The sequence below is a fragment of the Oncorhynchus nerka genome, linkage group LG6 (genome assembly GCF_034236695.1).
Source record: "Oncorhynchus nerka isolate Pitt River linkage group LG6, Oner_Uvic_2.0, whole genome shotgun sequence".
NCBI lineage: Eukaryota > Metazoa > Chordata > Actinopteri > Salmoniformes > Salmonidae > Oncorhynchus > Oncorhynchus nerka.
Window position 1 is genome coordinate 35909286 of NC_088401.1, and position 21776 is coordinate 35931061.

At 42.2% G+C, this 21776-nt stretch overlaps 1 protein-coding gene across 3 annotated transcripts in view; it reads right to left on the reverse strand.

Annotated features, from left to right (window-relative positions):
- Window positions 1–18784, reverse strand: part of esyt2b (extended synaptotagmin-like protein 2b) — a 46798-nt gene extending 28014 nt beyond the window's left edge. For 2 of the 3 annotated variants that reach the window (XM_029661559.2, XM_029661558.2), the window contains exons 1-7: window positions 17989–18783; window positions 14573–14614; window positions 13376–13510; window positions 13014–13090; window positions 12768–12840; window positions 9826–9915; window positions 2296–2351 (exon numbers count right to left, since the gene is read on the reverse strand). In XM_029661559.2, the coding sequence (XP_029517419.1) occupies window positions 2296–2351; window positions 9826–9915; window positions 12768–12840; window positions 13014–13090; window positions 13376–13510; window positions 14573–14614; window positions 17989–18396 (881 nt within the window). In that variant the 5' untranslated portion in view covers window positions 18397–18783. Of the gene's footprint in view, window positions 1–2295; window positions 2352–9825; window positions 9916–12767; window positions 12841–13013; window positions 13091–13375; window positions 13511–14572; window positions 14615–17988 lie in introns of all 3 variants that reach the window. The other variant, XM_029661557.2, reaches the window with a different exon arrangement.
- Between the last annotated feature and the right edge of the window lie 2992 nt (window positions 18785–21776).

Below are 21776 nucleotides of genomic sequence, written 5' to 3' on the forward strand. Positions count from 1 at the left end.
TGTCCTGGTGTCAAGAAGGGCAGCAAAGAAGCCACTTCTCTCCAGGAAAAACATCAGGGACAGACTGATATTCTGCAAAAGGTACAGGGATTGAACTGCTGACGACTGGGGTAAAGTAATTTTCTCTGATGAATCCTCTTTCCGATTGTTTGGGGCATCCGGAAAAAAGCTTGTCTGGAGAAGACAAGGTGAGCGCTACCATCAGTCCTGTGTCATGCCAACAGTAAAGCATCCTGAGACCATTCATGTGTGGGGTTGCTTCTCAGTCAAGGGAGTGGGCTCCCTCACAATTTTGCCTAAGAACACAGCCATGAATAAAGAATGGTACCAACACATCATCTGAGAGCAACTTCTCCCAACCATCCAGGAACAGTTTGGTGACGAACAATGCCTTTTCCAGCATGATGGAGCACCTTGCCATAAGGCAAAAGTGATAACTAAGTGGCTCGGGGAACAAAACATCGATATTTTGGGTCCATGGCCAGGAAACTCCCCAGACCTTAATCCCATTGAGAACTTGTGGTCAATCATTTACATTACATTTACATTTAAGTCATTTAGCAGACGCTCTTATCCAGAGCGACTTACAAATTGGTGCATTCACCTTATGACCTCCAGTGGAAGAGGCGGGTGGACAAACAAAAACCCACACATTCTGATCAACTCCAAGCATTGATTACGCAAGAATGGGCTGCCATCAGTCAGGATGTAGCCCAGAAGTTAACTGACAGCATGCGAGGGCGGATTGCAGAGGTCTTGAAAATGAAGGGTAATTGTCATGTAATTGTCAATAAAAGCCTTTGACACGTATGAAATGCTTGTAATTATACTTCAGTATTCTCAAAACTTTTGGCCACGACTGTATATGGGTCCACAGACTCAACACTTCCATTTTTTTTTTTTAAATTTTACCCCCTTTTTATCCCCAATTTTGTGGTATCCAATTAGTAGCTACTATCTTGTCTCATCGTTACAACTCCCGTACGGGCTCGGGAGAGACGAAGGTTGAAAGTCATGCGTCCTCCGATACACAACCCAACCAAGCCGCACTGCTTCTTAACACAGCGCGCATCCAACCCGGAAGCCAGCCGCACCAATGTGTCGGAGGAAACACTGTGCACCTGGCAACCTTGGTTAGCGTGCACTGCGCCCGGTCCGCCACAGGAGTCGCTGGTGTGCAATGAGACAAGGATATCCCTACCGGCCAAGCCGCCCCTAACCCGGACGACGCTATGCCAATTGTGCGTCGCCCCACGGACCTCCCGGTCGCGGCCAGTTACGACAGAGCCTGGGCGCGAACCCAGAGTCTCTGGTGGCAGAGCTAACCACTAAGATAGCACAGAGTGTCATTCACTCCCACCTGCTGAACACCTGCCCTCGCCAACGTTAACAGAACCGTGGGAAAACAGTGCCCAACAGGCGGGGACGAAGAAAACTGCCTACAGGTGTACAGCTAGCTAGCTACCGTTGTCGCCCCCGCCCTCTCTTCTGTGGGGTTTATCGGCCGCTGGCATCCAACATTATTGTGCATTAACACCATCTACTGTACTGGAGCGCCCCCGCCACGCTCCTGACCTAGCTTAAAAATGTAGCAATGCAGATGCAGGAACGCCCCAAATTGCAGGCCGCAATTGCACCCTTCTCCTCTCTCTTCCTCTTCCTCCCTGACCACACCAAACAATGAATTGAACAGCAGCCATCATCTGAGGATCAGCAGTATGCGTCATTGAACAAAAGTGAGTGAGTTTGTCTTACTATGTACTTTGATTGGTTCTATAGTTTCTGGGTTATCAGACAATGTTCTTGAACTTTACTTTTGATGCTCTACTGCCCTATTGTTTGCCTATGGCTACTTTAGCGTCAGCATTTGACATATTATTCATTTAAGTTTAAGCCATTTCAGTATTGCTACTTATAGCACCCTTTTGAGTAGCATTATATGGGAAATGTGTATTGATGAATTGTGCCAGGGTAATCACAGCTTGTTGTGGATTTAGGTTTAACTGACACTTCTTTACTTGGTTCCTAGAAGCATACTACATACTATTACTTCAATGTTCTCCGATGACTGACCTTTGTCAAAATAAAAAAGAATGAAAGTGATCAAGCCCATTGGAGGCCATCCCATTCTCACTCAAATCAGAAATACAGTCAATTTCTTACACTCAGTGGGTTTTTTTTTTTACTCTGGAGAATTTGCTGTGCACTAACGGTGGTTAGAATTGGGGGAGGGAAGCTGATCTGTCGCTTGGGGAAACTTCACGCTGGAGCACAAAAGAGACGCAGTTTACTTACCTCAGCCCAGGAATGTCTAGTATATTGGTGAGGCCTGTCCAGTTGATTTCCAGAAGCTAGATAAAAACAAAAGAACGGATTTAGCTGTCTGGAAACTGGAAGAACATGCTGTACTTAGAAAGATTAATTTGCCACACCAGTGCTTTTCTTTTTACTTACTTAAGTGATCTAAAAACAAAGCCCATCATAATAAAAAAGGAAAAATGCAGAGCGGGACACCAGCCAGAAGGAGTGGGGAGATCAAATAAATGATCTTAATTGATTCAAGCACTTAACTTCATTGTTATGTGACTCAGTCATCCGAGTGAGTGACAGTGTGTTGGTGCAAATCTCTTGATGATTAAAAACAAAAGATAGCATTCTGACAATGGAGAGTGCAGCAAAGTGAAACAGAAGCCAAGAAAGCTAATTGCCTTGCCTCTTGCTAAATAAACCAATTTCATAGGAAACCTGACATTTTTTACACACTAAAATAAGACAAGCTGGCGTGTCAACACAAGCATGTTTTTAGCTGCAATTGTGCCCTAGTTTTCCCCCGAAAGTTAGCGGTTAGGCTATTTCCACCAGGCTAAGTTCACCATTGTGTGTTGAACACCGGAATCAGGTTGGTTCCACCAGGCTACCCTATAGTTTAATACTGTACTTAATTGTTTCAATTGTTTCAGCTGTCTCTTATCTCGCCTACTGTTGAAATGGGGACACACAGCCTTGTACAGTATGTATATGAGTAATACCCAGGTCACTGACACCAGAGATACTGGCCACAGATTGGACAAACACTTGACCTGCTGAAAGATTTATTACAAAAACAATCCTCTGGAACCACTTCTGTATACAGGAGCTGTTGCTCCAAACTGCATCCTATTCCCTAAGTAGATTCCCTTTGGGACCTGGTCAACAGTAGCGCACAACATAGGGAATATGGTGCCATTTGGGATGCACACGGGGTCTATTGAGTTCAGGGACTGTATAATTCCGTGGAAAGTCTCTTACCTAAAGGTTCTGTGGATATAAAGTGTTAACATTGTTAACATTGTTGGGTAGAGCAAAGGTGAACAATGCACGTTTTAAATCACACTGCGTATTTGGTAAAGGAGAGACAGCACAGCTAAGCCAGAAAAATATTTAATCTAGGAGTCAGACAGGTGGTAACTTCTAAGCCGAAAGGTATTTTTTATTCATGCGGAGCACTGACGTGTCTCTTGGCTCAAGGAATCAATTTCAATGCGTTTCTATAGTCCCCCTCCTCCCTCTCTCTCTCTGTTGCCTACATTGCAGCAGATATAGTTTTGAGCAAGGACTGATTGGAACACCGCAAGGCAATCAAAGTAGCCATTTGGTGCATCTCCACTGTATGGATTGGTACCAGTGCTTGGCCAAAATGTGTTGCATTTTGTGTTTAACGCTGGTGATGAGACCCATAAAAGCCGGAGTCTCACCAGTGCTGCAGTAGAGAAGCCGTATACAGCAAGTACTGTAGCAGTAAATTGGCAGAGCACACTCAACAACAGCAAACAAAAGGTGCTGGGTTAAAAACAATCCAATTTGGATAAATGTTGGACAGAACACACATTGGATTATTTTGACCAAGCCAGTTTGGTCACTTAGTTGGGTTGTTGGGTTATTGATGTGGGGTATTGGCTTAGTATGGAGGCATGACTTAGTAGGGGCGTGGCTTAGTAGGGGCGTGGCTTTCAAACATACAGAACAAAAATATAATCGCTGCAGGTAAAGTGTTGGTCCCATGTTTAATGAGCTGAAATAAAAGATCCCAGAAATGCTCCATACGCACAAAAAACATATTTCTCTCAAATTTTGAGCACAAATTTGTTTACAGCCCTGTTAGTGAGCATTTCTCCTTTGCCAAAATAATCCATCCCCCTGACAGGTGTGGCATATCAAGAAGCTGATTAAACAGCACGATCATTACACAGGTGCACCTTGTGCTGGGGACAATAAAAGGCCACTCTAAAATGTGCAGTTGTGTAACACAACACAATGCCACAGGTGTCTCAAGTTGAGGGACTGTGCAATTGGCATGCTGAGTGCAGGAATGTTCACCGGGGCTGTTGCCAGATAATTTAATGTTCATTTATCTACCATAAATTTCCAACTTCGTTTTAGAGAATTTACAGTACGTTCAACCGGCCTCACAACCACAGACCAAGTGTAACCACCCCACCCCAGGACCTCCACATCCGGCTTCTTCACGTGGGATCGTCTGAGGGGGGAGAGAAGTATTTATGTCTGTAATAAAGCCCTTTTGTGGGGAAAATCTTTCTGGTTGGCTGAACCTGGCTCCCAACTGGCTAGGCCTATGCTCTCCCAGGCCCACCTATGGCTGCACCCCTGCTCAGTCATGTGAAATCCATATATTAGGGCCAAATGAACATCTCATATGGACTGATTTCCTTAAATGAACTGTAACTCTTTGAAATTGTTGTGTTTATATTTTTGTTCAGTGTAGTTATTTTTGTCTGCCCGTGAGAGTAAATGTCATTCTGGTTCATGTTCTGTTGTTATTACATGTTAAGCACTGACACTTTTGTAGCTCTTATGAGGTTTACACAAGAGTATGAGTTCCTCAAGTGCCTATGCATATCTCAATATTGGTAGCTACTACTTTGTTATAATGTTTAAGTAATAATGTTATTGCATTTATATTAAAATATGTGATGTGTAAAAATATTGAAGGAATATTTAAATTTGCAGTGTACAAACTTAACTTGATGAACAGGAATTACATTTAACCTCACGGGTGGCCCAAAAAAACTATTGGAAAGCCAAGTCATCAATACGCCACACCTCCTGAAAATAACCTAATTATCCAAACATGGGTAAATTTAACCATCAGTTGAGGTTTTATTTGGATGGCAATGTCTACTTCAACGAGTCGGCAGCTCTGAACATTTTGCTTACTCTGGACCAGGCCCTAGACCATGGGTGGCAGGTAGCCTAGCGGTTAAGAGTGTTGGGCCAGTAGCCAAAAGGTTACAAGGAGCTTGACACTAATCCGGATGCTTATAAAGAAATCCTGCTACGACCTCTGACGAGCCATCAAACAGGCAAAGTGTCAATACAGAACTAAGATCAAATCCTGCTGCACCGGCTCTGACGCTCATCGGATGGGGCAGGGCTTGTAAACTATCAGGGATTAGCCCAGCCACGTGCTGCCCAGTGACGCCAGCCTACCAGACGAGCTAAATGCCTTCGATGCTTGCTTTGAGGCAAGCAACATTAAACCATGTATGAGAGCACCAGCTGTTCTGGACAACTGTGTGATCTCGCTCTCCGTCGCCGATGTGAGTAAGACCTTTAAACAGGTTAACATTCACAAGGTTGCAGGGCCAGACAGATCACCAAGACGCATACTCAAGAGCATGCGCTGACCAGCTGGCAAGTGTCTTCACTGATATTTTCAAACTCTCCCTGACCCAGACTGTAATACCAACATGTTTCAAGCAGACCACCATAGTTCCTGTGCCCAAAAATGCCAAGGTAACCTGTCTAAATTACTATTGCCCCGTAGCACTCACATTTGTAGCCATGAAATGCTTTGAAAGGCTGTCATGGCTCACATCAACACCATCCTCCCAGACAACCCGGACCCACTCCAATTCGCATACCGCCCCAAAAGATCCACAGATGATCCAATCTCTATTGCACTCCACACTGCCCTCTCCCACCTGGATAATAGGAACACCTACGTGAGAATGCTGTTGATTGACTACAGCTCATCCCTTTTATTTGTATTTATTTTTTATTTCACCAGGTAGGCCAACTTCGACCTGGCCGAGGTAAAGCAAAGCAGTGCGACAAAAACAGCACAGAGTTACACATAAACAAATGTACAGTCAATAACACAAAATAAAAGAAAATAGAAAAATCTATGTACAGTGTGTACAAATGTAGAAGAGTAGGGAGGTAGGCAATACACAGGCCATAGAGACAAAATAATTACAATTTAGCATTAATACTGGAGTGATAGATGTACAGATGATTGTGTGCAAGTAGAGATACTGGGGTGCAAAATAGCAAGAGGGTTAGTAATAATATGGGGATGAGGTAGTCGGGTGTGCTATTTACAGATTGGCTGTGTACAGGTACAGTGATCGGTAAGCTGCTCGGTCAGCTGATACTTAAAGTTAGAGAGGGAGATATAAGACGCCAGCTTAAGAGATTTTTTCAATTCCTTCCAGTAATTTGCAGCAGAGAACTGGAAGAAAAGGCGGCCAAAGGAAGTGTTGTTTTTGGGGATGACCAGTGCAATATACCTGCTGGAGTGCGTGCTACGGGTGGGTGTTGTTATGGTGACCCGTGAGCTGAGATAAGGCGGGGCTTTACCTAGCAAAGACTTATAGTTGACCTGGAGCCAGTTGGTTTGGTGGCGGATATGAAGTGAGGGCCAGCCAACGAGAGCATACTGGTCGCAGTGGTGGGTAGTATATGGGGCTTTGGTAACAAAACGGATGGCACTGTGATAGACTACATCCAGTTTGCTGAGTAGAGTGTTCGGTGCTATTTTGTAAATGACATCGCTGAAGTCAAGGATCGGTAGGATAGTCAGCTTTGCGAGGGTATGTTTGGCAGCACGACTGAAGGAGGCTTTGTTGCGAAATAGGAAAACGATTCTAGATTTAATTTTGGATTGGAGATGCTTAATGTCAGTCTGGAAGGAGAGTTTACAGTCTAACCAGACACCTAGGTATTTCTAGTTGTCCACATATTCTAGGTCAGAACCGTCCAGAGTAGTGATGCTAGTCGCGCGGGAGGGTGCGAGCAGCAATCGGTTGAAGAGCATGCACTTAGTTTTACTAGCATTTAAAAGCAGTTGGAGGCTACAGAATGAGTGTTGTATGGCATTGAAGCTTGTTTGAAGGTTTGTTAGCACAGTGTCCAAATACGGGTATGGGGAGGTTAGGGTTGGGATTTGGTAGCGGTCGAGAGCTTCAAGTTCCTCTGTGTCCACATCACTAAGGAATTAACATGGTCCACACACACCAACACAGTCGTGTAGAAGGCACAACAACACCTCTTCCCACTCAGGAGGCTGAAAAGATTTGGCATTTGCTCTCAAATCCCTCGAAAAGTTTGTGCGGCCCAGTACATCACTGGGGCCGAACTCCCTGCCATCCAAGACCTCTATACCAGGCAGTGTCAGTGAAAGGCCCTAAAAATGGTCAAAGACTCCAGCCATCCAAGTCACAGACTGTTTTCTCTGCTTACCGCACAGCAAGCGGTGCCGATGCACCAAGTCTGGAACCAAAAGGACCATGAACAGCTTCTACCCCCAAGCCATAAGACTGCTAAATAGTTAGTTAAATAGTTAATCAAACAACTACCTGGACTATCTGCATTGACCCTTTTTGCACAAACTGTTTTGACTCACATACATTGCTGCTATTGTACCCCTGCAAATCAACTCAGTACTGGTACCCCGTGAATATAGCCAAGTTATCGTTACTCATTGTGTATGAATTCCTCGTGTTACTATTTTTCTATTATATATTTTTTTCTATTTCTGCATTGTTGGGAAGGGCCCGTAAGCAAGCATTTCACCTCTAGTCTACACCTGTTGTTTACGAAGCATGTGACAAATACAACCTTCTATTTTATTTCATAGGTTCTAGGTTCTTTTCAGGAGGCATGGCCTATTGGGGGGGGGGCATGGCTTTCAGATATTTCATTTTGGACACCAGTGAGAGTAAATGGCATTCCTGTTCATCATGTTAAGTTCTACATTTCAATTTGTAAAATATTTTTTCACATTACATATTTGAACATAAACCTAATAAGATCTTTTTTTTTTTAGATTATAACAAAGTGGGGAACTTATAGTCTTGTGAAAGCCTCATTAAAACTATGAACGTGTCAGTGCTCAAACTTAACATATATGTGACGACAATACAACAAATCAAACGGAATGACATTTACTCTCACGAACGGCCAAAAACTACCATCTGAAAGCCACACCCCTATTATCCACACCTCCAGTCTTCAAAGAAAATGATCCAACTATGTGACCCAACTGGCTGAAACAAAATAAAGTGTGTTCTGCCCACTATTTACCAAGCGCTGGGTTATTTTATAACCCAGCATTTTTTTTTTGTACATTGTGGGGCAACTAGAGCTTCTTCTCCAAGCAAAACATTTATCAACTAATGGAGGATCATTGAGACCACATACACAGGGACTTTGCAGCTGTGCATTGCAGCTGTGCATTAGTGATCTTGAGTAGCCTTTCTAAGGGCGTTTTCCCTCCAGTTCTCTCTGGCAACAAAGCACGGACAAGGGCTTCGCCTAATATGGTCTCCTAGTTGTGTCAGAATGTTTTATTTTATTTGGCAGTCAAGATCGAACCATTTCAGGAGGAGAATGAAAGGCCAGTCCAACTAACCGAGCCTGTATATAGCCTCAACTGTTATATCCTTGCTACTGTTATTTTTCAATATCTTTTTTACTGTTGTTTTTATTTCTTTACTTATCTATTGTTCACCTAATACTTTTTTTTTTACTTAAAAATTGCACTGTTGGTTAGAGCCTGTAAGTAAAGCATTTCACTGTAAGGTCTTCAACAGTTGTATTAGGCGCGACCTGGAGACCCATGGGGCGGCACACAATTGGCCCAGTGTCGTCCGGGTTAGGGGAGGGTTTGGCCGGCAGGGATGTACTTGTCCCATCGCGCACTAGCGACTCCTGTGGCGGGCCGAGCACAACGCACGCTGACACGGGCGCCGGGTGTACGGTGTTTCCTCCTGGGTTAAGCGGGCATTGTGTCAAGGAGCAGTGCGTCTTGGCTGGGTCGTGTTTTGGAGGACGCACGGCTCTCGACCTTCACCTCTCCCGAGTCCGTACGGGAGTTGCAGCGATGGGACAAGACTGTAAACTACCAATTGGATACCACAAAAAAATGACATAAAAATAAAAAAATAAAAATAATGAAGGGTTGTCCATTTCACTGTGATGCATTCTGGAGAATATGGTATATAGTCTGTCTCCCTACATCAATGAAAAGAGGATCACTTATGATCTTTGCAATACTTTTTATCCTTTACCTCAACATTTCCTCTATAAAATGTGCATAGCTGTTTTCCCATTTTTAGGATGACAGATAACAGAGATATATATAGCATGCCCAAGAGTTGCTGTTCCAGAGTTTGTGGTCTGCTCTCACGGCACCATGTAACAACACCGTGATATACAGTCTAACCACTACACACTCTCCTCCTGCTTCCCCTCTCTGCTGTCTGCTCTGAGGTTGGTGTAGGCAGTGATAAGAAATCCACCAAAGTAGGACTAGCCTGATCTGTGTCTATTTAAGGCTCCAGTGTCTCCAATGGGGACTGGTATTTGACTTAAATCGGCCAAATGTTTAGGCAGAACAGGGGCCTGGAGGCTCAGCACTAGAGGAAGGAAGACAGTGATAAAATACATATTGTCAAACAACTGTCCTGTTAGCAGCTGACGATGCAAGTGTCCTGAAATCCAAATGGTAGAAAGAGGAAGTGTGTACAAGGTACTAGAACTTACAGGTTTTTTCAGGAAGAACAGGGACAGAGCTCCGACAAGGGGCATGTCACCTAGCAATGGCTCCATGACTACTCTCAACACTCCATGGAGCTGTGAAACACAAAAGAGGCATTAAGATAAACACACTCGCTCGCAGAGATAAAACAGAAACACACACACAAGACACAATGTTAAGGTAGCTTTCAGTATCATGGAACTAACACTCTGCAGGTCCTTGACCCACCTAATAAGCTCTATGGGAACATTCCAGAGCGGAGGCTTGGACATTACAAAGATGGCCCCCCTCACTGTCATTATTATCAGGCCAACATAGAGCAGTTATGTTATGTCATCCTCAACTTGCTAAACAAATATTGAGCTAATAATATCTCTCAAAGACTAGAAGGTTGTTTAAGTGCTGATTTATTATTATGTTGACGAATAAAAAATTCACACAAAAAGAAGTGGTAGTTTTAATCATAAGCATGGTGTTTCCAAACACCTCTATGATGTGCTGTGAGTATGAGAAATCGGAGCTGGTTCGGTATAGTCAGCCTGGTCTCATACATTAGATGTAACATAGTAAATGTAAATCCGGGCCATCAAATGAGTATAATATGTTACGTTTGGTATGGTTACATGAGACAGAAGTTTACTTAAGGCAAAAACTAAAGTGGGGTGGTTGGTCAGGGTGGATGAGTGGGCGTACAACGCAAATGTCGATCAACCCAAAGGTTGCGTGTAGGAATTTCATCATGGACAACTTTTGCATTTTAACTAATTAGTAACTTTGCAACTACTTACTACCCTTGTAACTACTTAGCATGTTAGCTAACCCTTCTCCAAATACAAACCTTAAAGGTCCTGAACAGTAATTCTGAAAAGTATTACCAGGAAGTTTGAAAAGACAGGGTGAGTGGTCAGGGAGCTTATACTCATGAGCTCACCTTGACTGACAGTGTTTGTAATGCCTATGTCAAGCAACTTGGATGCAGCGAGCAGTGTTGCAGTAAAATCATCTCAAGCTAATTTGGTGATACACAAAGCAACTTAAACGACAATGAAATTGCATCACTGATATGCATTTTTTTTGTATATACACATCTCCCATTTGGCATGTCTCTTGTGAGGTGGTTCACAGCAGCACTGATGGATGTGTTGACTTGACAACTGCGTCAGAGTTTTGAACGACACTCCCCCCTTTTGTTCCATGCTGGCTGAAGAACAAGCCAGTAACTAGCTAACACCAGACACAGATGAAGACCTAGCTAGCCAGTAACTAGCTAACACCAGACACAGATGAAGACCTAGCTAGCCAGTAACTAGCTAACACCAGACACAGATGAAGACCTAGCTAGCCAGTAACTAGCTAACACCAGACACAGATGAAGACCTAGCTAGCCAGTAACTAGCTAACACCAGACACAGATGAAGACCTAGCTAGCCAGTAACTAGCTAACACCAGACACAGATGAAGACCTAGCTAGCCAGTAACTAGCTAACACCAGACACAGATGAAGACCTAGCTAGCCAGTAACTAGCTAACACCAGACACAGATGAAGACCTAGCTAGCCAGTAACTAGCTAACACCAGACACAGATGAAGACCTAGCTAGCCAGTAACTAGCTAACACCAGACACAGATGAAGACCTAGCTAGCCAGTAACTAGCTAACACCAGACACAGATGGAAGGGGAAACATATAAATATCTTTGCCATAGATGAATAGGGTAAACTTTTAATTAGAATCATTTTTTAATTATTGCTGACACCCTACAGTCAAAGTAGCAATCTAGCTATATAAACCCCGCCCCTCTACAAACATGCCTTAGCCAATGTTGGTTACGAGGCTGTACTTATTTAAATTAAATAAGAGAATATCATGTTATCATTGGTGTATTAAAAAGAGTGGTAAGGTGATGTCACCTTAACAATGAATCAAACTTTTGATTTGATTTGAACTGTTTGACATGGGAGATGGGACCAGTGGGTCAAAGATCAAACGTAATCAATGTAGAACTAAAATAAATATTTCATACTTTGGTCATCATACAAGTTTCCTTCAAATATAATCACATTTCATGAAAAAAATGATTTTGATGGTTCATGACCTAACTCCTAAACCTAATCTTAACCCCAAGCCTTAGCTAACCATAATCACCTAGCTAAAATTAGCCAAAACAAATGAGAATTCGTAAAATATCATACGTTTTGCAAATTAGTAACACATTGTATGAATTGCAATTCGCAACATATTGTTTGAATTGCAATGCGTAACATATCATACGAATTAATACATACCATACGAAATGGAACATATAATACATTTTACATTTAAGTCATTTAGCAAACGCTCTTAAGTAGTAAGTGTATACATTTTTATATTTTTCCATACTGGTCCCTCATGGGATTTGAACCCACACCCCCGGCGTTGCAAGCACCATACTAATTGGAGTGTCCCGGATTTACATGTACCATGTTACGTCTACCCCCGAGTCCAGGTTGGTATTATAGGACTTTCCTTACTAACAATCCTAACAGATCTTAGTCTCCAAGGAGACAGATTGCTTTTCCTGCCAGCTATGTTTCACTGCTGCCATGCAATGGCCAATGGCATATAAACACTTGTTTTGTTCTACCCTCTATTCTCCCCCCCCCACACACACACACACACACACACACACATGGTATTTTGCTTGCAAGTCATTGCAATGAAAAACAAGTTGAGCAAGCGGGCATAATAAAGTAACTGTAATATGATTTCACAACATTGGTTTGAATTGAACCATCTTCTACTCTTCTGAACAGGTCTTTAGTGGCAGAAACGACAATCAGACCAACCATTACAGAGTTTTATAGTCCATTTCCGGCTGCAAGTGAAGTGTATTTGTTAAAAAAACGAAACAAAAACAGTCCCCCCTCCTGGGGTTTTACATTCCTATGAAATAGAATGTCTACATTACCTGTATGCTTTTAATACCAGCTTTGCAGTAGTACCTTTTGACGTCCACATCAATTTCAGTATTTCCAACAAAACTGAAGGGGAAAAAAAACAATTATCAGCATCATCAAATATCACATGAAAGTGTTCATGTACAGTTGGTGTAATTGAATAACAAATCATTAAACCACATGACTTACTACACACAGTGCATTCTATGACAAGCCAAAGGCTAAAAATCTGTCCAAAATAGAGATAGTCTGGTCACCTGATCTGTAGGTCCATGATGATCTGACGCTTGTCCACATTCTCTGTGTAAACCTTGACCCCATTAATCCTCAAAGGCTAAACACAAATACAAGACAAATGACATCATCACCGGGCCTCACGCTTGTGTTTTACCCAGTATGAACTTCGCCACTACTCTGTGACCCTTCCTGGAAGCTATTAAGCAAACACCCCATCCACCACAGTCACGTGAACAGAAAGGGCTTCTAGGGATGATCGTGCCCTTTTGCCCTCCAATAGCAAAAGTGCAGCAGTTAGTTGAACAGTTGAAAAACATCCCATAAACAGTAAGCATAATGCCGGGTTCGGTAGAGACTCCTGCTGATAAGTCTTGATGCTCACCTTGTCCCCCATGTCAATCTTGCTGAAACAGAAGGTGCTGAGGTGGGAGTTGGCTCCCTTCACAGCCGGCTCGATAGTCTCGCGGAGCAGCTTCTCTACGAACTGGCAAATATACGGCCACATCTGTCTCACAGTCTGCAGGGCCACAGGGAGGAGAACGGATCAGTGAGTTGACACTGGGCCCACATTCTGACCATCATCCAATGAGTCATAAAAGAACATTTAGGAAGCAGAGTGAGTTCACTGAATTCATTCTTCAATATCAGGGCACATATTCAAAAAGTGTCTCAGAGTAGGAGCGTTGATCTAGGATCAGTCTTGCCTTTCTATCATAATGAAATAAGATGGGTGGGACCTTTTTCCTAGATTTAGCGCTCCTTCTCTGAGACTCTTTGTGAAAACTGGCCCAGCAATATTCTAAAAGTGATGCGAAGGCATTTCAATTGTCTCATCAGTTCTATAATACTGGTAAAACTCAACTATGAAATTTCAATCATCACGTGTTTTATTTCGGTCAATGATGTGTAGTAACACAATAAATATTTGATACTTAGTTTTCAGGTCATTACCTTATGGAACGGCTTAAAGCGGCAATCTGCAGTTGCTACATCTAATATTGGACTTTTAAATGAAATATATATTATATGACCATTGATTCGGTGAAGAATATAACCTGAGCTTAGTTCAACTGTAGTTCCCCATCAGAACCCAAAATCTAAGTTTTATTCCATTGTTTGTAAACAATGAGTGTAAACAAACACTGTATAGCCTCAAAGCATGGTTAAAACTATGATTTGTATCTCATGGATGGTCAGTCCTTCTATCGATAGATCCGTCTAGGAATTTGAGAGCATTTACACTTCTCCAGCCCTATCCCTTAGCTGTTTACCAAAAACAGTGGCACGGTGACCAGATTGCCCTTTTAAGAGACTCTTACATCTGATTGATTTCCTGATTTATGCATAGAGTACGCTGCAAAAATAGAGCAGCTGTGTGGTTCAACCCACGGCAGGGTACAGTACATCCCAGTATATCTATATTTACAGCGCTGCAGTGAGGGAGGGAGGGGCTACAGTACAGATACTGTTCCAGTGGTATCTACACCGCAAAACCCAGCAGGGAAAAAGTAGGTCTTCATCAAAATAGAAGTGGAACATCTGACACACTATGTTCTTTTTGTTGTTGTTGTTATTTTACCTTATTCAGCCACTCTACTCTTTCTACATCTGGGAAGTTGACCTAAAAGGAAGAAAATGAGACATCAATGAGTCTTGGTATTGTTACTGTTTACATGCTCAAACACTGTTTTATTTTCCCATTTTCAAGTACCAGTACTCATACTGATTCCATCGTAACAACCACATTGTTGCATTGTTATTTTAACTTAAATAGCTGGTGAATATTCTGCCTAGGTTCAGCAGCAGTCTGTCTGCAGCCTGGGTTGTGTCCCAAATAGCAACCTATTCCTATAGTACACTACTTTTGACCAGGGCCCATAGGGCATAGGGTGCCATTTGGGATGCAGTCTGCCTGAACCCTCCTGGCTATTACAAAGACATGACAGTACTGTAGCTGGAGCTATCCACTGAATACTGCACACAGTATGCGCTGTGCATCAGTGGGAGAGCCCTGAGCATACATACTGCCCACACAGCCCACATACTGTACCCACACATGCACGCATGCGCACACACACACACACCACTTTTCATAGGCCTACAATCATTATAGTCTAAAAACAAAACGTTTCTATAGAGGCTGCCACTCGGCCAAGCCTTTTCAGAACAACACAGAGGAAGTGTGCTGTCATGTGTTATCCTCTTGGGAGAGGTGGCACTAGAGGTGTAGCCGTGGCAACAACATTGAATGCGACAGCTACAGGGGGCTGTAATGCTAATTCAGGTCAGAAAAGCGCTGATTCAGCATTAGTGTGACAGCATTGAGGAGCGTAGGCTCAGAAAGTGAGAGGAATGGGAAGTAGGGAGATAAACTGCTGCTGGGTTTGACAGATTCAGGCCTAGCGTTTTTACCAGCCACAAGTGTGGCTGTTATGCAATCAGGAGCACTCAAGTTGACAGGCTTTCCATTAACCTGACATATACTGTAAAGCAACCAATTCACAAAATAGCGGGCAGGGGATAGAGCCTTGCGGATACATAATTTACTCAAAGAATAAATTAGGAGTGATATCAAATTACTGGGTAAGTGTCAAGAGGATGGATGTGCATCATGCCTCACAACAGAAATGGATATGTAATTTAAAATCCAGTACTGTCCATTTAAGTGAATTGAATAGAGATGCTGTTATATAACTATAGAAATGCTTTGGAAGCATGATGGAAGCAACTTGCATGTACTGAATAACATTACACACCTGAAGGTATAAAACTCCATTAGAGTGGACATCAATGTGTCCTATCCCTTTAAGTGACTCAGGGAAAGGATTTACTTGTTTTCCCGAATGGTAGCTAACTTGAGATGGTTGGTGCTTGTGTCTCATAGGAGACAGAATAAGCAGCATCTTACTTTAGTGTAGGCAGTATTAAGCACTGGCCTGACTCACAGCAGATTTATTTCCCAAACAAACAGGAGCAGTCGGGGCATTCACTATTTATGTATGAGAGCACAGCATATTTCTTCCTGTTCTGCTACTTGTCTCTAGGACAAACCTATAGAGCAATGTTTATAGATGATGTGTTACACTGCTGTGTGTACATGATCTACACTTTCCTTTCCACTCACTCAAAAGGTACAGTATGTGCACTGAAACTAAGGGCGCAAATGTGGAGATTGCGGACTGTGGATTTCGATTCCAATCAAGAGAGCAGGATTAGAACACATTATACTTATACTATCTTGACAAGGAGGTGGGCAACTATTACTGTACCTTCGTGTCTATTAGATCATCCTATTGACATAGGGAATAGGTGTATTTCACAGTGTGGTGGAAGAGCAACTCTGTCTGAGTGAGTGTATCTCCCAGAGGACAGGACGCTTTTGTATAGCTCCTTGTTTCAGATACCTCCTTCTCCTCCTGCCCCTTCTCCTGCTCCTTCTCTTCAGAAACACAACCCAAGTGTCACATTACATTTTTTTTTTTTATTAACCTTTATTTTGACAGGGAAGTCACGCTGAGACCAAGGTCTATTTTACAGATGAGCCCTGTAGATACAAAAATATACATTTCTATACAATAAAAGGAAGTAACACACACGTTAATCGCAAAAATCCACACAATCACACACACGTTTCAGCGTCTCAGTCTGAGTGATCAACTGGGAGTGTCCAGACTGAGGCAGCTGAGCACCAGCGGTCAGTCTCTCCTTCAGTACCTGAGGCGTGCCTATGGCAGCCTGCCAAGAACAGGGCACAACACAGTGCGGCCAGTCCAGCTCAGTACTGCTAGGCACAGTTTAGCACTGCACAGCACAGTAGTGACTAGTGAATTCTGATGAGAAAGCGGTAATATACTGACTCGCTGAATCGATGCTGCTGGCAGCTCCCTGTGTGGAGCAGCTCTGAGGCAGACATTTAATTTCCTTCTAAATTAAATCATCTTTCGAGAGACCTTCCGATCTAGTTCATCACACTACCTTCAGCAGGCTTCTATACACATTAAAAGGTGCCCATAAGGACTATTTTTACAGAGCCCTTTGGAAAATTGTGTCTTGGAAACGAAGCCACAAGGCATGACACAGTGTGACAATGCCAAACATTTAGGATAAAAATAGGGTGAAAATTGGTCATGTAACCCCATGTTTTTCCCCTTAACCAAATTAGTAGTCACCTTGTCAACTGAAAGGGCAGAAGAGACAGACAACAACTAAAGACTGTCCTAGTTAGACACTTGCTGAGCAACAGATCTCCAGAAGCACAGACATTATAAATAATATTCTCTTGTCATCAAGTATATGCCTAGTAGTATATGCCTAGTAGTATATGCCTAGTAGTATATGCCTAGTCTTCAACTTGGGTCAGATGGCATTATTGTAGGGTTTATCGTAGGGCCCTAAATTTAGCTAGACTGTTTATGTTTATGCCATCCAGTCTGTTTATGCCATCAGAGTGGTCCTTGTCACTCACTGTCATGCCAATGACAGCACAAACAGATCTGGGACCAGGCTAACAATAAGTGAGGTTAGACTGGGTGCATCTTTCAGGCATAATAATGCATGCAAAGTGGTGTTAGTTACCAGAACAGTGGCACTGCAATGTGTCTTAAAATAACAGGGTTCCTCTGGGACACGTGTCCCTCCCATCCCGGTGTCCAGTTTACCATTGTGCCATGCTGTATTTGGGGGCTAAGTCTAATGTCACTGCTGGGGACAGCTGCGTGATCAGAGCTTTACATGTCAACACTGATCAGGTGATGGTTTTCTAAGAAACTAAAAAGTGATTAGTCACGTGCTGTAGCCTACACAATAGGCTTATTTGGGTATTAGAAAAAACACCTTCAAACTTTCTGGATAATTATATGACTTCTACATTTGAATATACCAAATGTAGTAGTCATATAATAATCCAGAGTGACTCATTTAATAGTGGGATAGTGAGAATATTGTATGCACAATGACAGTATCCAAGGCACCTTTATAAAGTAATCTTGATCTTACCCATGATGGCAAATCAGAAGATGTCAGACTTTGTTGGACATTTCTCTCCTCTTGTTCAAAGAATGCCAAGGCTCTGTACATTCGGGTGTTCTTGCTTCCTGTGTTTCTCCTCCACCAGAAAAATATCACAAGCCCTATTAGAAGCCAACTAAAACTAAATTCAAAATATCCCAAAACATATATGGGGAAAATGAGCACGAATGTCTTCGTAAACTGAATCCATGTCTTGGTTAGGTCACCCGCAGACGACCCAGACGTGTCATTGCCGATGTCTCCTGGTGGAACGACGTTGGTATTGGGTTCGGCGTGAACATGGCTCGGTACGTTTTGCCCATTCTCCTTTGATCCAGCAGAGCTCCCATTATGTGCATGGGCACCTCGTACAGCCGTCATACTGTCTCTTGACATACCTTGCTTTGCGCCCACAGTTTTGATGGATTTTAGAGTAAAGACCTAAACCGAGGCTTCTGCTATTCTTTATTAAACTATCACCAATGTTCAACCTCCTGCGCAGAGCGCAAATACCCTCTATCAACCCCAGATTACGCTCACGTTAGTTCACCCGCATCCAAACCCATTTTGTCCTGCTTGCTTCCCTAATACCGAGTTGAGTTCGTGTAGTCCATTTGCCATAACTACTGCAGTCTCACTCTTCGAACACACGTGCTCATCTCTCAGCGCACGTTCGCGTTCTGTACTCCTTCTCAGGTTAACGTTTTTCGTCATGAATATTATTCTGGAGGCAGTTTTGCACAGTGGTCAATAGCTGGCACAGCCACAAAGTCAGAACATCTGATGTTAAACCAGTAGAGGCTGCTGAGGGGAGGACGGCTCATAATACTAGTTAGGAGAAGTAAATGGAATGACATCAAACACGTGGAAACCATGTGTTTGATGTCTTTTCAGTCCAGCCATTTACCATGAGCCCATCCTTCCCAATTAAGGTGTCACCAACCTGTGTTAAACCTAACCCTAACCTTAACCACACTGCTAACTATAATACCTAACTATTAACAATGAATTAATGAATTGACAATGAAGACATTTTAGACATTTTAGTTTTCATACATTTTTACAATATAGCCAATTCTGACTTTGCAGCTGGCCTAAGTGGAAATCACTCAGTTCTGCCTCCAGGTCAAGACTCCTGACAATAAACGTCAACTTCTACTGCATCAGGGAACTGTTGGTCAAGGCAGCTCCATGCGATAGAGGCACAAAATCGCCGGCCTGTGCCGAGCAACTGTAGAGACATGCTCATGTATGGACCACTAAGTGGTAATAATAATAATTATTATTACTATAATTATTGACAACAGTTATCCTCTTCGTCCATCATCATCTTCGTCACTTTTACTTTAGCCCATCGGTAAGTGGCTTTTCAAAACATAATGCACAAATGACCATCACACCCTCATTCAAAGGTTGACTGAAATAGGTCTGGATCAGGCTTCTAGCAAGTGGTTTGAGAATTATCTGTCAGATAGGACTCCCTGCATAATTTCTGATGATGTCAAGTTTCCTGGATATTACAAAAGGTGTACCGCAGGCGTCGGTAGTCTCTTTACTATTTACATAAATAATACTGGTCTATCTGTTAAAACGTGTAATATTCATCTGTATGCTGACAACGTTGTTATTTATGTACGTCATTGCCCCAACTGTTGACCAGACTATGTTAGAGCTGCAATGTGACTTTGTCACCTTACAGAAAGCCCTGGTTTGTTTCAAACGTGTACTTGATTGATGTGGGCAAGAATACAAACACGTTATTATCTAATTCTTGAAAAAATGTTTCATATGTATTCATTGGATGCTTCTCCCATCGATTCCCGCCTATAAATATCTGGTCATTTGGATTGACAAAGACTTCATGTTTAAAAAACATATGGATGAACTAGTTCAAAAGCTCAGATTTAAAGTGGGCTTCTTTTTAATAAATATATTTAGCCTCTCCCTAAGAAGCAGATTGTACAGTCAACTTTCCTTTCTTGACTATGGTGATGGCACCTTTTACCAGATTTCAGCAGACACTACACTTAAATCTTTGGATGCCCTCTACCATAGCGACCTTCACTTTATCACAGGTGACAGTTTTAATACTCACAACTGCATCCTGTATCAAAAGGTTGGCTGGTCCTCATAAAAAGGTTGGCTGGTCCTCATAAAGTCTCATCATTATTCCCATTTTGTTTACAAAGCTCTACTACACAAGCTTTTAATTTACCTAACTTCGTTGCTAACGAATAAAGAATGAGCTACCAAACACGCTCGCAGGATTGATTAGCTCTGGAGGTCTCTCTGGTCTCAACCAATTTAGATAAATCCTCCTTTAGTTTTAGTGTCCCCCATTGTAGGAATAACCTACAAAATTCCTTGCATCTTGATTTCCTGGTGCTACTAGGGCAGTTTAGGACTCTGGTATTGAATTAATTTATTGGGGATTGCAATTGTTTCGATTGATTGTCGTGGTTTATTTGTTGAAATTATGGCGTTGATGTTGTGCTTTGTGGTTATTTTTATTATTCTGGTTTTAATGTTAATGTGTTTATCTGTTCGTGAGAAAATGTTTGTAGGCTACTCATGGCACCATTGGGAATGAGACCCTGGTCTCAATTGGGCTACCCTGAATAAATACAAGTTAATATATCATTATTATTTTTGTGTGTGTATATATATATATATATCTATATATATATATATATATATACACTTTTTTATATATCAGATTTTTTGTGCCTTGTTTGCCAACATTTTTTGTGCCCTGATATTTTGTGCCCTGTTTGCCAACAGTTTGGCATGACAGTTCATAGCCCACAGGCCGAAAGATGTCAATAGTAAGTATTTTCCATTTTACCGTCCAACCGCATTGTATGCAGCACGCGAGACACTGGTGTTCCCCTTGACCGGTTCGTACCTAACACATTATCAAGTCAGGCTATCAAATGCATCGCTTTCCTCCTTAACTAGATTTAATGGAGAAAATGCTGAAGAAAACGGGGTAAATATGCGTACTTGCTTTATGAAACATCACCATGCTAGAGTGGTTAATGCCACTGAAAGCTAGTCAAGGACGCGTATCGCGTTCAGCCAATTAGGCTGCAGCAGTCTGTTGTTTACCCCTGACAGGAGGACTCAACATCAGGAAGTAGCATTAGCCACTAGCAATGTGATGTGTTATATTGTAATTATTGTTGAAAAATATATAATATATATATAATAATACAAATAAAACAACAAAATAATAAAGAATGTGATTAATCCCCCAAAATAAAATATAAAAATTAATATTTTTTATAGTTTTTTATTTTGCCTTCTCGCCATTAAATCTAGTTAAGGAGGAAATCGACGACTTTGCATCCTGAATGGAGAATATTTTAGGTACGAACCGATCCACGGGGAATATGAGTGTATTGCCGGCTGCATACAATGCGTTTGGACGGTAAAATGAAACCATAAATACCAGATTAATAACGCCATGTGTTGGCCTTTGCTTTGTTCGGGCCAGACAATTTCATAAGAGCAGAAACTGACTAGCACCCGGGCTACACTAAATAAAGCACATTCATGCAGTTTTTTATTTGTTTTAATCTGAATGATGATTATATGGCTTTACACAGACTTGCCAATATAATGGAATTTAGTCATTGTCGAGCAGGGTCTGGACTTGCCATGATAAATAGATGCATCTGCTATTGATATATTTGGACTGTGTATCCATGGCGATAAGTTCTTTGCGTCCAGAGAGCTCTTCGATCGGTTGACAATCCTGTTGTCAAGAGAACATG